This window comes from Entelurus aequoreus, linkage group LG13 (assembly GCF_033978785.1).
Source record: "Entelurus aequoreus isolate RoL-2023_Sb linkage group LG13, RoL_Eaeq_v1.1, whole genome shotgun sequence".
NCBI lineage: Eukaryota > Metazoa > Chordata > Actinopteri > Syngnathiformes > Syngnathidae > Entelurus > Entelurus aequoreus.
Genome location: NC_084743.1, coordinates 22,963,145 through 22,982,872, shown reverse-complemented (window position 1 = coordinate 22,982,872; position 19,728 = coordinate 22,963,145). Strand labels below are relative to the sequence as shown.

General features: G+C 34.5%; 1 protein-coding gene across 1 annotated transcript in view; it reads left to right on the top strand.

Annotated features, from left to right (window-relative positions):
- Positions 1-19,728, top strand: part of LOC133663255 (tomoregulin-2-like) — a 430,554-nt gene that overhangs the window by 371,713 nt on the left and 39,113 nt on the right. The window contains exon 6 of the mRNA XM_062067604.1: positions 12,173-12,321. Within this exon, the coding sequence (XP_061923588.1) occupies positions 12,173-12,321 (149 nt within the window). The remainder of the gene's footprint in view (positions 1-12,172; positions 12,322-19,728) is intronic.

Sequence of the window (19,728 nt, the reverse complement as noted above, 5' to 3'; positions counted from 1 at the left end):
TCAAAATAAATATGCCTTTTTTTTTTGTTTACTAGGGTATGCATATATAATATGCATTAGTTTGACCTTTTAAAATCAACGATAATAAAAAGGAGATTCTTGGAAATAGCATAAAAATGCCCCAAAAACTTGGAAAAACGCAATTCATAGCGTTACTTTTTGGTGTAGCCATCATGAGCATTCTGTTCAGGTATATTTCTTTTATATTTTGATAAATCATCATATTTATGTATTACTAAATTTAAATAGGTATTGATCAATCTTTAAGCTGTGTGTATTTGATTTCAGTTTGCTTTTGACATCTTATTTAGAATTGTAGTTGAAACTTTTACAACCTTGTGTTGCGCTCATGATGGCGTAACCCAGAGATGTCCAAAGTGCGGCCCGGGGGCCGTTTGCGGCCCGCAGCTAATCGTTTACCAGCCCCCCACACATTCTGCAAAAATTGCAAAATTTGTAGTATTGCAAAAATTTAAAAAAAACATTTAAAAAAAGTGGAATGAGGTGAAATCGAACAAGAAAAAGTTGCAATGTTGACACCAAGCTGCCATGCAGGCTGTTTTTTTTTCTTTTGTCTTTGTTTATTTTTATTTTTTTTGCCATTGCTCAAAAAAAAAAGACAAAAAATCTCTGTTACAATGAATTATTACTTTAAAAAATTCACTTTAAAATGTTTTATGTGGAAAAAATATTGCATTTGTTGTGTGGTTGCCATAAAAAAAACATCAAAGTTGTATTTGACAAAAGAGCATAAAACAAACAAAATAATAGTTCAAACGTAAAATCGACAGATATATCTGAAGTTGATCTCGTAATTTAAGTGTTAAAGGTAAAAAAAAACTAATAAAAATGTATCACTTTATGAGTGGGGGACCTTTTGGATCCATCATACCAAAGACTATAAAAATGGGACCTATAACCTCCCTGCTTGGCACTCAGCAACAAAGGGTTGGAGTTGGGGGTTAAATCACCAAAATTATTCCCGGGCGCGGCGCCGCTGCTGCCCACTGCTCCCCAAGGGGATGGGACAAATGCAGAGGACAAATTTCACCACATCTAGTGTGTGTGTGACAATCATTGGTACTTTAATCTTTAATCTTAATAATATATTTAGTAGGATTTTATTTAACATTTCACTATGATTACTCAAAAATATGAAAGAATTAAAATCAATGGTGTCCTGCATTATTGATCTTTTAGGGCTCTAATGACTAAATACTGCATATTTCAGTTTTACTATAAAAAACAAAGTTGTCTCTGACAGAAAAGGCATAAAACCTTTTCTTTTTTTTTTTTTTTACTTTATATCAACCTGAAGTTGATATAGAGATTTACTGTAAGCGTTAAATAAAAAAATAGTAATAATTTGACTTATTTTTTACATTTTAATGACTGAGACCCTTTATGGTCCCCGGGAGCCCTAAAGGTTAAAAAAAAAAAAAAAAATCCATATATTTTGTTAAGGTTTGAAAATGAAAAATATCAAAATGGCCCCCGCATGCTTACATTTTTCCGTGTGCGGCCCTCAGTGGAAAAAGTTTGGACACCCCTGGCGTAACCAAACTAGATTTCATTTAATGATCTTATTTTGAATATTTATTCCCTTTTTTACATTTAGCATATTTAAATATTCGTTTATAAACATTGAATACATTTCAAATATCAATAAAATGCAATTGCCTTCATCTTATAGGGTAATGTTTAGTTACACCAAGTCATGAGCGTAACACTGAGCTTCATCACTTTGACTTGTAATATCTCTAATTCTGGTGGTGTTTTATGCTTTTTTCTTTTTGGAACATGTACTATACATATAATACAATAAAGTCCCATATAAAATTATGTTTCTAGCAATACTTTAATTTTGCCTTTGAAAGCAACACTCCAATGTCCATTAGTGGAGCTGTACACAATAATGTCTGATTGAATGCTAAAAAACGTTATGACAGACCGCCTTAAAAACGGAATGGAATTTGCCTTAATTTGCCCAGGTCTGGTCTAAAGGGAAGGAAAAAAGGAATGTGGCCAAAAATAATTTGTGAATAGCTTCTTCAGTAATGGAATCCCAATATAAATAATGATTTAAGGGTTAGATTGTATGATGGACAAAGAAATGTAACATGGCAGTAAAACAGCTAGTCGAACAAAACAGAAGTCAGCGTCGTGGACCCACTAGCTGTGGAAGCTAAACAGATTTAATAACTCAATGGTGACATTTTGGTTAATTTACAGAACTTAAACAATACAGAAATAATGCCAAGTTAATAATACTGACACAGACACTTGTAAACATGTTAGCATCTTTGCTGTACTGGCAATTTTTAGCACTTCCATAGCGAGTCTACTGACAGATATAAGTTAGAACTGTACGCTACTTTATGTTAGGAATGGCAACAGCGGAGGATGAATGCCCCACAACACGCGCAGATTGACGGGACTTATGCAGATCCCAAATACACATCAGCAGGTACCAATAGTTGATTTAGCATAATATTGCAAAACAAAACGTCTATTTTGGGTTTTTTATACTCACACCAAAATAATACCCATATGTTGAAGCACAGTACGTCTGACTATGTTAGCCGTAATGCTCCTCGTTCCATCAAGCGGTGCGGTTTCGCAGCTTACCAAAGTCATACTAAAATATTTTGAAGGCTTTTTGACAGCTGTGTGTAATGTTCTATGTTCTAAATGAAACATCAACGTTTTGGTGTTTCTTGCTTACGCGTCATTGCTAGCGTCATTCATTGAACAGGCGTCAGTCAACCTGCGGTCTACACGTATCTCTTATATGTGACTGCCATCTACTGGTCGCACTTATCATTACACTACTTACCAAATAAAATTGCTTTGAGGTAGGTAAGCACAGCCAGAATTAATACGTACATTAGGCGCAGAAAATGGATTTTAAGTGAGGCTTTTAGTCAGAAAATTACAGTAAAGAACTAGAAAAGTCCTCAAGACCGCCGACTGTAAGCCTTTTATAAAAGTTTGATTTAAAAGTGCATATAACTTTCCATAGCGGATAAAGCAATATGACTGAAGCCGCTTGTCAGTCGTCCACTCTTTTTGTCTCTATGGGTGGATGTGGGGTTGCTGACCAACACAGAAGTAGAGGCTTGTAACATAAATCAGGGGTGTCAAACGTAATGATGAGTTAGCCAAGTATTATAATTAGCTGCATTTTTTTTTTTTAATGAAAGAAACTGCTGTTCTAAATGTGTCCACTGGATGTCACAATAGCAATTCTATTAGGACTATCAATCCTGGCTTTGTACATACACGAAGGCAAAGTCTAAGCTCATGGTGTTCTTTGTTGTGCTTTTGAAACTGCACTAATTTCCTCAGATTTTTCAACAAATTTAAATTGTTTTGTTCAGAGGATTGGTTGTGATTTGTACATTTTCATAAAGTGCGTATTTTTGGCCAAAGTAAAACAAAGTAAACAAACTGGAGTTGTCTTTATTTTTAAGTTATCATGCCATGATTTTGGGAATAGATTTTCCTCCATGCGGCCCCTGAGCTAAAATGAGTTTGACACCCCTGAAATGAAAATTAATGTAGTAGAAATTATCCGATTTAGCCCCAAAATGTAATGACTTCTTCCTTCTCCTATTTTTTTGAGTTATGTTACGAGCAAACAAATGATCCTCGGTAATAATAAATATAATACAGCAGTAAAAAACAATAATGGATAATTCAAGAATAAATATTTGGATAATATATAACAACCTTTTTTGAGCCAAGGCACATTTTTTTCATAAAAAAAATACGGAGGCACACCACCAGCAGAAAAGGTTAAAAAATGAAACTCCACCAGGTTGTCGTGCCTTATTTTGAGTTTGTTGTTGTTTCCTGTGTGTAGTGCTTTAGTTCCTGTCTTGCGCTGTTATTTTGGTGACTTTTCCTGTTTTGTTGGTGTTCTCCTGTAGCAGCTTCACGCCTTCCTTTGAGTGCTATTGCCCGCACCTGCTTTGTTTTCCCAATCAAAACTATGTTTTTATATTTTATTTATTTAGTTTTTATCGTGTTCTGTTTGTGTTGTGTTGTGTTTGCTCGGTTCTCATATTATCTTTTAACCTGCCCATTGTACAGCACTTTGGCTACCCCTGTGGTAAATTTTAAATGTGCTTTATAAATAAAGTTGATTTGATTTGATTTGATTTGATGGCAGCTTTGTGTTATTAGAGTAAACATTGCGACATTTTGTTGTTACATTTCACCTGTTTGCTCTTTTATACCACTTATCATGTTGTTAATTGTTTTCAATCGTATTTTTAAAATGTGCCGTAGGGCTGTTAAAAAATGACCTGCGGGCCACAAATGGCCCCCGGGCCGCACTTTGGACACCCCTGAATTAGGTGAAGTTGCATAATTTCCCACGGCACACCAGACAATATCTCTGGTATATATTGTGGTTGAAAATCACTGATATATAAAACTGATTTAAAAACTGTTAGTAGAAAATGGATGGATAGTGGATAAGTACATAAAAACATTATAAGCAATAGAAAATATCTTATTAAATGGAAATAATAATACATGAATAAACTCAGGATAAACTATATCAGGCTTTGCTTACGGTTTGTGGACGCTCATCTCGTACATTTTTTTCATTCAAATTTTGAAAGCAGCAAAATTGTACATCGTTATGTTAAGCTGCAGGCAAACTGCTCAACGTACAGCGAACAGAAAGCTTAACATGTTGCATCAAAGCTTTATGGAAGACGAGACTTTGTACAGCAGAGAAACAGGCGGAGGAGGAACGTAGGAGGAATGGCCACAGGCTGAAACGGGTTTAATTCTGCATTTAAATATGTAGAAAAGTAAATATTTAATTCTGCTTTTAAATACGTAGAAAAGTAAATATTTAACCGAATAAATTGCACTTAGATATATTTACATACTGCTTATAAGGAATAAATTAATTACCTATTAGCTAATCAGATAGCCCGGACCAGCTTGTGATACCCTTACTACTCAGTATAATTAATACAGACTTTACCAAGTATAACTATATCTCTATAACTAAATCACTTGTTTAGGTAATTGCATCGGTAAATAAGGTAAGTGTTGTGCAAAGTGCAAAAATCAGTCACAAGAATGACTTTTTTACATTTGGATTTGTTGGGGGCGTATTCCAGTGGTTCGTTTTTCACCAAGTACCTCCTCAGAAACCACTTGGCTCTCCAAGTACCGCAATAATGACCAACAATAAAATACAGTAGCCTAGTAGGCCTAAGTATTCATTAAAAACAAGGCAGAGGTTTTATTTAACATGCATATTTGGTATTTTGGCAGCTGTAACAAGAGATGTCCGATAATATCGGACTGACGATATTATCGGCCGATAAATGCTTTAAAATGTAATATCGTAAATTATCGGTATCGGTTTCAAAAAGTAAAATTTCTGACTTTTTAAACTGCCGCTGTACGGAGTGGTACACGGACGTAGGGAGAAGAAGTACAGAGCAGTTGCGTCTCCCAGTCATACTTGCCAACCCTCCTTCGAGACTCCCGAATTTCAGTGCCCCTCCCGAAAATCTCCCGGGGCAACCATTCTCCCGAATTTCTCCCGATTTCCACCCAGACAACATCGTGCCGGCCCAATCACATAATATCTACGGCTTTTCACACACACAAGTGAATGCCATGCATACTTGGTCAACAGCCATACAGGTCACACTGAGGGTAGCCGTATAAACAACTTTAACACTGTTACAAATATGCGCCACACTGTGAACCCACACCAAACAAGAATGACAAACACATTTCGGGAGAACATCCGCACCGTAACACAACATAAACACAACAGAACAAATACCCAGAACCCCTTGCAGCACTAACTCTTCCGGGACGCTACAATATACCACCCACCTCAACCCCGTCCACGACAACCTCCTCATGCTCTCTCAGGGAGAGCATGTCCCAAATTCCAAGCTGCTGTTTTGAGGCATGTTAAAAAAAAAATAATGCACTTTGTGACTTCAATAATAAATATGGCAGTGCCATGTTGGCATTTTTTTCCATAACTTGAGTTGATTTATTTTGTAAAACCTTGTTACATTGTTTAATGCATCCAGCGGGGCATCATAACAAAATGAGGCATAATAATGTGTTAATTCCACGACTGTATATATCGGTATCGGTTGATATCGGAATCTGTAATTAAGAGTTGGACAATAACGGAATATCGGATATCGGCAAAAAAGCCATTATCGGACATCTCTAGCTGTAACATTACACACAGTTTGAATAGTAACACTGTGTTTGAATATGTAATTAAGTGATTCGCTGGCATTCCACTACCGCAGTTTGAGAGCACATCAGTTTTTTCAACACATCATCAACATTGAAATTGCACTTTCAGCATGTGTGAATTGATACAAAATACAATTTTATTATTTTGTTTTAGATTAACAGAGAGTACCGGTATTTAAGCCTCAAATTTGAGAATAAAAAATATTCTTACGTGTTAGCCGCACCATAACTATAAACCCCAGAGATATACTGCTACGAAAGATTTTGTAAATGTTTATTTACATACCTTGTTGTCCAAACGGTGGCTGTGACATGGCAGTAAAACGGCTAATCAAACAAAACAGAAGTCAGCGCCGTGGACCCACTAAACAGATTCAATAACTCAATGGTGACATTTTGGTGTATTTACAAAACTTAAACAATACAGAAAGAATGCCATGTCAATAATACTGACACAGACACTTGTAAACATGTTAGCATGTTCGCTAATGTTAACGATGCTAGCTAAATTACATTACGATAGCGCATACAAATATGCATTCCTAAATGGGGGAAAAACAACAGCACAAATGTAAGAAAAAAGAGCAAAAAAATCGGTATGTAAGGAGAAAAAGCTGAAATGTTCTGACTAATCCATCCATTTTCTACCGCTTGTCCCTTATGTAATAATAGTATATTTAGTCGCCTTATCACCTATAATAGGATAAAAAGATATCAATATGGCCCTTGCATACTTTTTCTTTTCAGTATGCGGCCCTTGGTGGAAAAAGTTTGGACACCCCTGAACTAAAGTTTTAAAAGTATTGATATTTTGATTTGAGAGTCGATGTTTAAAGCATACAGATCTGGTATCGGTGGTGTCGATATTTCAGTATCGATCCGCACGTAACTATCATCCTGAAAGCCTACCCCAGTTGGATTCAAGAGGTACAATACAGTACAATATAAATTGTTGTAGTTACATTGTAAAACTCACATACGTTGCTCGGAGGGATAAATGAAGAATCCTTTCGAGCAGAAAAAGCTATGGACGAATAGTAGACGAAACGGGATTTATACTTCCGGTTCAAGGCAGAAAACAGGAATTTTCAGCCGGCAGCACCAGCACTGAGTGAATTTGTCCAAAAGAGGGCGCCATAGCACAAACAATAACGCACCTCTTTAGTGTCTTTGCCAGTGTAATATCAAAACTATTTGTTGAATACAAACATTATGGCAGTGAGCGAAGAAAAGTCCATAAATTAGCCGCACCGTTTTATAAGCCACACAACTAAAGCATGGGAAAAAAGTAGCGGCTTATAGTCCGGAAAATCCAATTAGATAAAATGGCTGCGCAGAAACTACGCTTATTGCATTGCTATTTGGATCATATACATTTTTATTAGTTACACTCATTAAACGAGTGATCAGCAATACAATATAAATAAATAAATACATTCTAATCAATTTGATCAATGTATCATCACAGCCCTAATAGCTAACAATTATGACCTCCATTGCAGCAAATGGATGCATTTCCGATAATCTTAAGTATCTTTATAAAAGTTAGCTTCATCACTGAAGGACAAGGCTAAACATGTTACACAGAGAGTAAGAGCAAACCGGGAGTGGACAAGAAGCCATGCTAATCGCTAAGATGGCCGCTAAATTAGTTGCAAGAAAATACAAGAAAGAAGTGCTTCGTAAACTTTAGTAAACCTAGATGGAATGGCATCGCAGCAGAAAGTAAGGAATTATTAACAGGAAATTAACAAGTAGATTAATAAATCTTAAAATAGGATAATATAATATAACCCCTCCCCCACACACAGAGACAAAGACTGCGAGTGACTGACAAGAGTGTTCACTCCCTTCATTTAATTCTGCTATTTAACAACCGTGCTTGGGCGCTGAGAGCGAAGCACAGAGTGAACCCTCCTGCACTGTTTGAAAGCGAGCAGAGACGAAAATAAACACGCGGACATTTATCGATGACAGCGAAATGATCGGGTTAATTTGCCTTTATTAATTATTGATTAATTATTAATGATTAATTAATCGATTAATCGTTACACTGTCAATTGAACTCGCCATTAATACATGAAACCAATTACAGTTAAAACACGTGATCTGTATCGGCCGACCTCACTCATGGATGATCGGTATCGGAATCAGCAACATGGCTGGTTCTTAATTAACAAGTTTGCAAAAGTACAACTTTATAATATAACCCGGCCATGTGATTGACTGGTAACCAATCAAGTTTGTGCCCTACCTCTTGAATCCAGCTGGGATAGGCTTTCAGGATGATAGTTATGTGCGGATCGATACTGAAATATTGACACCACCGATACCAGATCTGTATGCTTTAAACATTGATTCTCAAATCAAAATATCAATACTTTTGATACTTTAGTTCAGGGGTGTCCAAACTTTTTTCCACCAAGGGCCGCATACTGAAAAGAAAAAGTATGCAAGGGCCATATTGATATCTTTTTATTCTATTATAGGTGATAAGGCGAGTAAATATATTATTAAATATTAGTTAGAACATGTCAGCTTTTTCTCCTTATATACTGATTGTTTTGCTCTTTTTGCTTACATTTGTGTTGTTGTTTTTTCTCCATTTAGGAATATAATAAAATCAATGATATTATAATTGTGTAACTGCATTACCTAGTGCGGGGGTCGGCAACCCGCGGCTCTAGAGCCGCATGCGGCTCTTTAGCGCCGCCCTAGTGGCTCTCTGGAGATTTTTCAAAAATGTATGAAGAATGGAAAAAGATGAGGGGAAAAAATTTCTTTTTTTGTTTTAGTATGGTTTCTGTAGGAGGACAAACATGACACAAACCTCCCTAATTGTTATAAATCACACTGTTTATATTAAACATGCTTCACTCATTCGAGTATTTGGCGAGCCCCGTTTTTTCCTACTTATTTTGGCGGTCCATGAACTCACCGTATAGTTTGTTTACATGTGTAAATTTCTCCGACTTTCTAGGACGTGTTTTATGCCACTTTTTCTGTCTCATTTTGTCCACCACACTTTTAACGTCGTGCGTGAATGCACAAAGGTGAGTTTTGTTGATGTTATTGACTTGTGTGGAGTGCTAATCAGACATATTTGGTCACTGCATGACTGCAAGCTAATCGATGCTAACATGCTATTTAGGCTAGCGATATGTACATATTGCATCATTATGCCTCATTTGTAGCTATATTTGAGCTCATTTAGTTTCCTTTAAGTCCTCTTAATTAAATGTATATCTCATGACACATGTAATATGGCTTTTAATTTTTTGCGGCTCCAGACAGATTTTTTTTTGTATTTTTGGTCCAATATGGCTCTTTCAACATTTTGGGTTGCCGACCCCTGACCTAGTGTGTCAAACATTAGTATTATTTTATGTTTTAATTAACTAACTAACTAAATTGTGTTTATAATTTAAGTACATATTTTTTTCATTTTGAGAGCGTTTAATATTTTATATCAAGGGTATCTAAACTTTTTCCACCAAGAGCATTTTGATGTTTTTTTTGTAAAAAAAAAATGCTGAAAACAGATATTGTGTGTATTAGAAGACACGACTTTGTGTAATAAGTGACTAAATATAGTATTATTATTAAATATTAGTCAGAACATTTCATCTTCTTCTACTTACATAATGATTTTTGTAACATTTGTGCTGTTGTTTTATCCCCATGTAGGAAGAGAATCAAATCAATGATATTATGATTGTGTAACTGCATTACCTCGTGTGTCAACAATTATTTACAGTGTTTATTAAGGTTATTATTATTTTATTTTTAATTAAATAACTAACTAAACTTTGTTTATATTTTAAGTATATAATATTTTCATTTTGAGAGTGTTTAATATTTTATATCAAGGTTACCTAAACTTTTTCCACCAAAAGCATTTTGATATTTTTTTAATTTTAAAAAAAATGCTGAAAATAGATATTGTGTGTATTTAAAGACAAAACTTTGTGTAGTAGGTGACTAAATATATTATTATTATTAAATATTAATCAGAACATTTCAGCTTCTTCTACTTACATACTGATTTTTGTAACATGTGTGCTGTTGTTTTATCCCCGTGTAGAAATAGAATAAAATCAATGATACTATGATTGTGTAACTGCATTACCTACTGTGTCAACAATTATCTACAGTGTTTATTAAGGTTAGTTTTATTTAATTTTTTATTTTAAATAACTAACTAAACTTTGTTTATAATTTAATGATATATTATTTTAATTTTTAGAGCGTTTAATATTTGATATCAGGGGTGTATAAACTTTTTCCACCAAAAGCATTTTGATATTTTTTTTATTTAAAAAAAATGCTGAAAATAGATATTGTGTGTATTTAAAGACACAACTTTGTGTAATAAGTGACTAAATATATTATTATTAGTAAATATTATTTAGAACCTTTCATCTTCTTCTACTTACATACTGATTTTTGTAACATTGGTGCTGTTTTTTTATCCCTGTGTCGGTATAGAATAAAATCAATGATATTATGATTGTGTAACTGCATTACCTAGTGTGTCAACAATTATCTACAGTGTTTATTAAGGTTAGTATTATTTTATTTTTTATTTTAACTAACTAACTAAACTCTGTTTATATTTTAATTATATATTATTTTCATTTTGAGGGCTTTTAATATTTTATATCAAGGGTGTCTAAACTTTTTTCCACCAAGAGCATTTTGATAATTTTTTTATTTAAAAAAAAAAATGCTGAAAATAGATATTGTGTGTAATAAGTGACTAAATATATTGTTATTAATTATTAGTTAAACATTTTCAGCTCTTTCTCATTACATTCGGATTTGTTGGTGTTTTTTTCTTACATTTTTACATGTGTTCTTTTAGACAAATGAAGTGAATTATATTTATATAGCGATTTTCTCTAGTGACTCAAAGCGCTTTACATTGTGAAACCCAATATGTAAGTTACATTTTTAAACCAGTGTGGGTGGCACTGGGTAAAGTGTCTTGCCTAAAGACACAACGGCAGTGACTAGGATGGCAGAAGCGGGGATCGAACCAGGAACCCGGAAGTTGCTGGCACGGTCACTCTACCAACCGAGCTATACCGCCCCAAATAGGTTATTTGGAAATACACAACTTTTTCAATTTCAGCAGACATGTATTTTTACAGGTATTTTTGCACATAGTATCGGATCGGTATCACCGATACCAGCCTGAATTTGACTCGGTATCGAATCGGAAAGAAAATCGGTGGTATCGCGCGTCACTACCGGATCCAATTGAGGGAAACTTTTGAGTTTTTAAGTGCAGAATTATGTAAACACCATCTGACTTTTTGTTGCTGCTTCATTGTTTAATCCGGCAATCAGCACTCGCATTGTCACTGCTGACAAACAAATAAAGCAAAATCTTGAAAGAGAATGTCGGCACACTTGACGTATTCAGCCTCATCAAGATAATGTCAAGTATTTCTCAGCTGAGCGGGCTGTGTTGAAGGACATAAAGATATGGTGAACAAACTCTTCCAATAATGGTATGCTAATGATTCGATTTTATCGGCTTTAAAGTTACTTTTCATTTGGACTATTTTCAAGACACAGTGAATTGTGCGGTTTTCTTATCTCCCTCTCCATTGTGAGGTCTTTTTTTTATCAGACCCGGCCTTCTGTGTCGTCTCTGCAAACTTACATCTATTTGCTAGTGTGTCAAAATGTGTCAAAACACAAATTGAACATTATTACAATGCATGGTCCAATATCCTGACTGAGCACAAGCTTTACTGTTTACTGTCTCATTTTTAATCCTTGACTGAATGTTGGCTATGCGGCCCCAGTCAGCATATTGTGGCGCGGTCGCCGCAGATGGCATGCAGAATATATTATTTTTGACGTGAACAATTGTTGTATAACTGACCTCTTTGCTTTATAGGTGCGTTTGCAACATCGACTGTTCCCACATCAGCTTCAATCCAGTGTGTGCCTCGGACGGGCGTTCCTATGACAACCCCTGCCAGGTGAAAGAGGCATCCTGTCAGAAACAGGAACGTATCGAGGTCAAGCACCTGGGCCACTGCCAAGGTTAGTCCAAATATTATTTAAATATGTTTAGTATGTTTTATATATATGTATACATCATGTATATGTATATATGTATTTATATATGTATGTATATATATGTATATATATATATATATATATATATATATATATATATATATATATATATATATGTGTATATATATGTGTATATATATATGTATATGTATGTATGTATATATATATATATGTGCATATATATATATTTATATACTGAATGTATGCGTGTATGTATATATATTTATATACTGTACATCAGGGGTCACCAACGCGGTGCCCGCGGGCACCAGGTCGCCCGTAAGGACCAGATGAGTCGCCCGCGGGCCTGTTCTAAAAAAAAAAAAAAAAAAAAAAAGTTAAAAAAAAAAAAATTTTTTTTTTTTTTTTTTAAATTAAATCTACATAGAAAAAACACAAGATACACTTTCAATCAGTGCATCAACCCAAATAACCTCCCCCATGCACACTCATCCACACAAAAGGGGTTATTTCTTTCTGCTACCAATATTCTGGTTCCCACAACATAGACAACACATCTGCAAGGGACACAGTCCCTGAAGCACACATGATTGTATAGGCTGCTGGTCCACTAACATTTTTAAGGCTGAAACGACGCGTCGACGTAGTCGACGTCATCGGTTACGTAAATACGTCGACGCCGTTTTTGTGCGTCGACGCGTCGCATAATTACGTCACACTACCGTCATGGCGGAGCGCAAAGCAGACTGTGCGAGCGAGGGGAAAAACGCACGCCAAAAGTCGTCAAAAGTGTGGGAGTATTTCAATACACAGCCTAATAATGTTGTTGTATGCACACTGTGTCGAGCGGAAATGGCCTATCATAGCAGCACAACGGCTATGAACGAACATTTGAAAAGAAAACCATCAACCATCAACTACTCAATCGTCCGCGTTAGCATACGTTGTCATCATTACACAAATACACGAATGTGTCATTTGTATCTGCTAGGGGTGTAACGGTATGTGTTTTGTATTGAACCGTTTCGGTACGGGGCTTTCGGTTCGGTACGGGGGTGTACCGAACGAGTTTCTAAGCTAAAGCTAACTTTAGCTGCTAAAGTCTTAACAAGTTGCTTTGCTTGTCTGCCTCTGTCTCAGCACGCAGCATTGTCCCACCCATACAACCATCTGATTGGTACACACGCAGCATTGTCCCACCCACACAACCATCTGATTGGTACACACGAAGCATTATCAGCCAATCAGCAGTGCGTATTCATAGCGCATGTAGTCAGCGCTTCAGCGTCGAGCAGATAGGTGTTTAGCAGGTGAGCATCAGGCAGCGGACTCTCCCCAAATGATAATAAACACCTCCCAGTCAACTACTAGTAACATCACTATGAGCCCGTTGACCTACTAGAAACTTAAACTGCAGCTCAGCTCGCTCGCAGTCCTGGTTTGAGGTGAAGGCTAATTACCTCTCAGTTCCAGCCACATCGACCCCTTCTGAGCGCCTATTTTCAGCTGCTGGGAATATTGTAAACAAGAAAAGAAGCAAAGCAAGTAGACATGCTAACCTTTCTTCATTACAACTGTTAGTCACTCACTGGAATGAGTAGAATTGGTTATTGTGTACTGTGTTGGACTGGATGTTTATTTTGCACATTTTAAAAGCAATACTTAATGTTTACAGTGCTCCAGAATATTTAGATTGGCACTTTTTTGTATTGGATGTTTATCTTTATTTTTGCACATTTTAGCAAATAAGCAATACTTTCACTTTTGTTGAAATGTTTACACTGTTGTTACAGAATATTTCGTTTTGCACTTTTTTGTATTGGACGTTTATCTTTATTTTTGCACATTTTAAAGCAAAATAAGCAATACTTTTACTTTTGAAATGCTTATACTATTGCAGAATATTAAGATTTGCACTGGATGTTTACTTTTATATTTGCACATTAAAAAGCAAATAAGCTACTTTTAATTTTGTTAAATGTTAAAAGTTTTAAATGTTTACATTGTTACAGAATATTTTGTCATGTTGTTGTCAATATTGACTGAGTGGCCATACTTTTTTTTTTTGTAAATAAAAACCATGCCTTTTGAAAAAACTGGCCTACTTTTATTTTTTCATCTTCATTTTAAATAATAATTTTAAAAAAAATCGGTAAAAGGAAAAATAATCTATAGATGAATCGAAAAAATAATCTATAGATTAACCGATTAATCGAAAAAATAATCTATAGATTAATCGATAGAAAAATAATCGTTAGCTGCAGCCTTAAGCATTTTCATTAATTACTATTTTTTATGTAATTATTTTTATATTGTTTTACTTTCTTTTTTATCCAAGAAAATGTTTTTTATTTATTTATCTTATTTTATTTTATTTTTTTAAAAAAGGGCCTTATCTTCAACAGACCACGTTGTCAATGAAATTAGATTTTTTTAAAGGGTTTTTTAAACCAGGCCCAGTCCAGATAATGTCCAAGTCGGACTCAGCAACACACACCTTCATTCATGTACACAGAAAAAAAATTAGGGAACACAACAGATTGCATATAATTTATAAACAAAACACTTTGCATTCCATTCGAAAGGACGTTCCCTTTAGATTTCCGATCCTTAACATTTTACATTTATCATAATTAAGCTTAAGGCCAGATTGCTGTGAAAATATGTCCAAAAGATTAAGAAGGTTCCGCAAACAATGAGGAAAAATCTTATCTTTGTGAATCAGCCTTTTCTGACATGAACTTCATCAAGAACAAACACAGAACACGCCTCACTGATGCACATCTGCAAGACTCACTCAGAGTTGCAGTGTCAAGTTACACACCAGAGTACAACACACTAGTTAACAGCATGCAATGCCAGGCTTCCCACTAACTGACAAAGAAACAGATAACAGATTTGGTGTCCAGTTCAAAGTGTGACATGATTTAAAAATTTGAGAGTTTACTTTTGTATTTTACATGAGTTATTATTTGTACAAACATGGTGCAAAGTAATTCATGATTTCTTAAAAAATGTTAGTGGCTAGCTAGTTAAAATGGGATATTGTGATTTCACAAGACTGTCTTAGAAGTGATCATTTGAAAATGTTAAATTTGAAAAATGTGCACTTATAGAGAAATTATAAAAATAAAGTGTTGCAAATTGATATTTATCTGTTTCTATATATATTTATTGTGAGAAATCATTAAGATGATCAGTGTTTCCACAAAGATAAATATCATTAATTATTAATAATAACAGAGTTAAAGGTAAATTGAGCAAATTGGCTACTTCTGGCAATTTATTTAAGTGTGTATCTATCTGGTAGCCCTTCGCATTAATCAGTACCCAAGAAGTAGCCCTTGGTTTCAAAAAGGTTGGTGACCCCTGCTGTATATGTATATATATATATATATATATATATATATATATATATATATATATATATATATATATATATATATATATATATATATATACAGTAAAAATATGCATGTAGCTACATTTATACATATACACATACATACATACACATCAATATATATAGTAAATATATACACTACCGTTCAAAAGTTTGGGGTCACCCAAACAATTTTGTGGAATAGCCTTCATTTCTAAGAACAAGAATAGACTGTCGAGTTTCAGATGAAAGTTCTCTTTTTCTGGCCATTTTGAGCGTTTAATTGACCCCACAAATGTGATGCTCCAGAAACTCAATCTGCTCAAAGGGAGGTCAGTTTTGTAGCTTCTGTAACGAGCTAAACTGTTTTCAGATGTGTGAACATGATTGCACAAGGGTTTTCTAATCATCAATTAGCCTTCTGAGCCAATGAGCAAACACATTGTACCATTAGAACACTGGAGTGATAGTTGCTGGAAATGGGCCTCTATACACCGTTGTAGATATTGCACCAAAAACCAGACATTTGCAGCTAGAATAGTCATTTACCACATTAGCAATGTATAGAGTGTATTTCTTTAAAGTTAAGACTAGTTTAAAGTTATCTTCATTGAAAAGTACAGTGCTTTTCCTTCAAAAATAAGGACATTTCAATGTGACCCCAAACTTTTGAACGGTAGTGTATATATATCTATATATATATATATATATATATATATATATATATATATATATATATATATATATATATATATATATATATATATATATATATATATATATATATATATATATATATAGATATATATATATATATTGATATATAGATATATATATATATGTACGTTAGGTGAGGAAAAAACACAAGAGGCTATATCATCCCTACAAGCCTGTTTCGCAGGTTTCCCTGCTCGTCGGGAGATTATATACATTTTTTTATAAAGATTTTATAACATTTTGTAAAATCTTTATATAATACCCTGACGGGCAGGGAAACCTGCAAAACAGGCTTGTCGGGATGATATAGCCTCTTGTGTATTTTCCTGACCTAACGTATATTCCGCTCTACCCCGGTATTGAGCACTGTATAACGGATAAACCACAGAAACCTTGACTATATATATATATATATATATATATATATATATATATATATATATATATATATATATATATATATATATATATATATATATATATATATATATTCTTAAACCTTTCTTGGACGGTTTGTACACTTTCAACACAATATTAAGTGCTACACAGTACTGTATATCAAACAAACATAACAAGGAGATGGTAGATCAACTGTCTCTTTATTAACAAGCTGAACAGTGCTGTATGCACTGCTCAGCCAACACGCGCACAAACGCAGAAGCCACTACGGTGCCCTCACAAGCGATCAGAAATCCCAAAAATCACAAAATCCTGAACTTCCTCAACCATTTTGCTACAGTAATGAACAATTAAAAATCCACCTTCATTAACATCGGCAAGGACCTGAAGAGACAAGAAGAGAGAAGGAATGGGGCGACTTATAAAGTAACTGAAAAACATGACAAACGTCACGGAAATGAATCAATAGTTTTCAATGACTGTGAAGCAAGGTGTAAGCTGTGGAGTCTGAATCTGGGAATGGACTAAGAGCATGTAAATAGATGTGCAAATGTTTATTTTGGAACACAGGGTTGTATTTGTCAGTCAGACACACGTTGGAAAGGCCAAAGCAACATAACCTTTAAAATTGTCACTTTTTATTGAAGATCAAATTCTTGTAAATGCCCTGAAAATGTTGGGCCTGCTCTACTAAGATCCAAACACCAAGCAAAAAACATGTGTGTGCAAACTATAAAATTGGGTGCACAATTAGTGGGCGTGTTGCGTGTCATCTACTAAAACTGTGTCCAATTGATAACTGGTGCAGACCGCCCTACATAAATGAGGTTTTTGCGTGTACTATGCGGCTTTCACCATGGAGACACTCATTTACTGCACATTGATGTTATGAATGTTCCAGAGATACACAAGAAAATGCATATTGCATTTTTTTTTTTAATATACCATACGTTATGAATAAAAAGCCGCTACTTTTTTCGTACACTTTGAACCTTGAGGCTTGTAAAACGTTATAATGTATGGATTTTTTTTTACATTAACTGTCCTGATAAAATTAGGTTAAAAAAAAGCAACTTCGAACGTGTTTTATTGTTTGTGCTAAGGCACCCTCTTTTGGACAAGTTTGCTCACAGCAGGTGCTGCAGTGTCCTTCCATTTAGTGGTTTCAAGTAGAGAGCCGTTCAGTCTTCTAACTGTCCATAGCGTAACTACTCGCATGGATTCTTATTTGTAACTCCAAGCAACGTGTGTAAGTTTTACAAAATAACTAAAATTGTTTATACTTAGTAAACCTTCCCATGTGTGATGTCCGTAGGAGTGTTTTCATGCATATTTGTCCGTGCTGTGAAGCTAGCGTCGTTAGCGTCAGCTAATATGATGATTAAGAGTGTCTGTGTTAGTATTGTTAGCTAGGCATTATTTTTGTATTTTTTCAGTTTCACAAATTCCTCAGTAAATTCACCATAACTTCACCGTGGAGTTAGTCTGTTTAGCTGATTGGAGCGCTAGCTTCCGCAGCTAGTGAGCCATGACGATGATTTCTGTTTTGTTTGATCAGCCGTTTTACTGCCGTGTTACAGACGCTGTTTGGAAATAGGGATGTCCGATAATGGCTTTTTTGCCGATATCCGATAATCCGATATTGTCCAACTCTTAATTACAGATACCGATATCAACCGATACCGATATATACAGTTGTGGAATTACCACATTATAAGGCTTAATTTTGTTGTGATGCCCCGCTGGATGCATTAAACAATGTAACAAGGTTTACCAAATGCTTATTTTGAAAATGTAATTTTGTTTAGAGATTATATGCAATCTGTTGTTGAAGTTCCCAAATTTTGAGTGTACATAAATGAAGGTGTGTGGTGCTGAGCCCGACCTGGACATAATCTGGACTGGACCTGGTTTTTAAGAATCCTTTAAACAGTCTAATTTCATGGACAACCAGGTCTGGTGAAGATAAGGTCCTTTAAAAAATAAAAATAAAAATAAGATAAATAAATTAAAAACATTTTCTTGAATAAAAAAAAATAAAACAATATAAAAACAGTTACATAGAAACTAGTAATTAATGAAAATGAGTAAAATTAACTGTTAAAGGTTAGTACTATTAGTGGAGCACAATCCGCAACCACAATCATGTGTGCTTACGGACTGTATCCCTTGCAGACTGTATTGATATATATTGATATATAATGTAGGAACCAGAATATTAATAACAGAAAGAAACAACCCTTTTGTGTGAATGAGTGTAAATGGAAGAGGGAGGTTTGTTGGGTTGGTGCACTAGATGTAAGTGTATCTTGTGTTTTTTATGTTGATTTGATAAGAAAAAACAAAAAAAAAAAACGATAACGATAATAAAAAAAATGATACCGATAATTTCCGATATTACATTTTAAAGCATTTATCGGCTGATAATATCGGACATCTCTATTTGGAAACAATTAAGGTATGTAAATAAACATTTACAAAATATTGCTGTGTAAATAACACATTTTGCAAAATATATATCTGCAGATTTTGGTCCAGTGCGGCTAACACGTCGTAATATTGTTTTTGTTTTTTAATTTTGTGGTCCAGAAAATACGGTACGTGTAAAAACGAACGTCATTAAAAACACCAGCAGTCACCAAAACGCATTACTATAATGCAGTGGTTCTTAACCTCGTTGGAGGTACCGAACCCCCACCAGTTTCATTCATTCACCGAAACCTTCTTTAGTGAAAAATAAAATGTTTTTTTATTTAATTTAATCTTAATTTATAAATATTAATCATGAAATGATGTTATTATATTAGAGAAATACTATTACAGATACAGTATATGTTACAAACAGAATGTTACAGGAATGTACACATGATCCCATATTTACATCTCATTGTGCAACATGTAAATATTTTAGT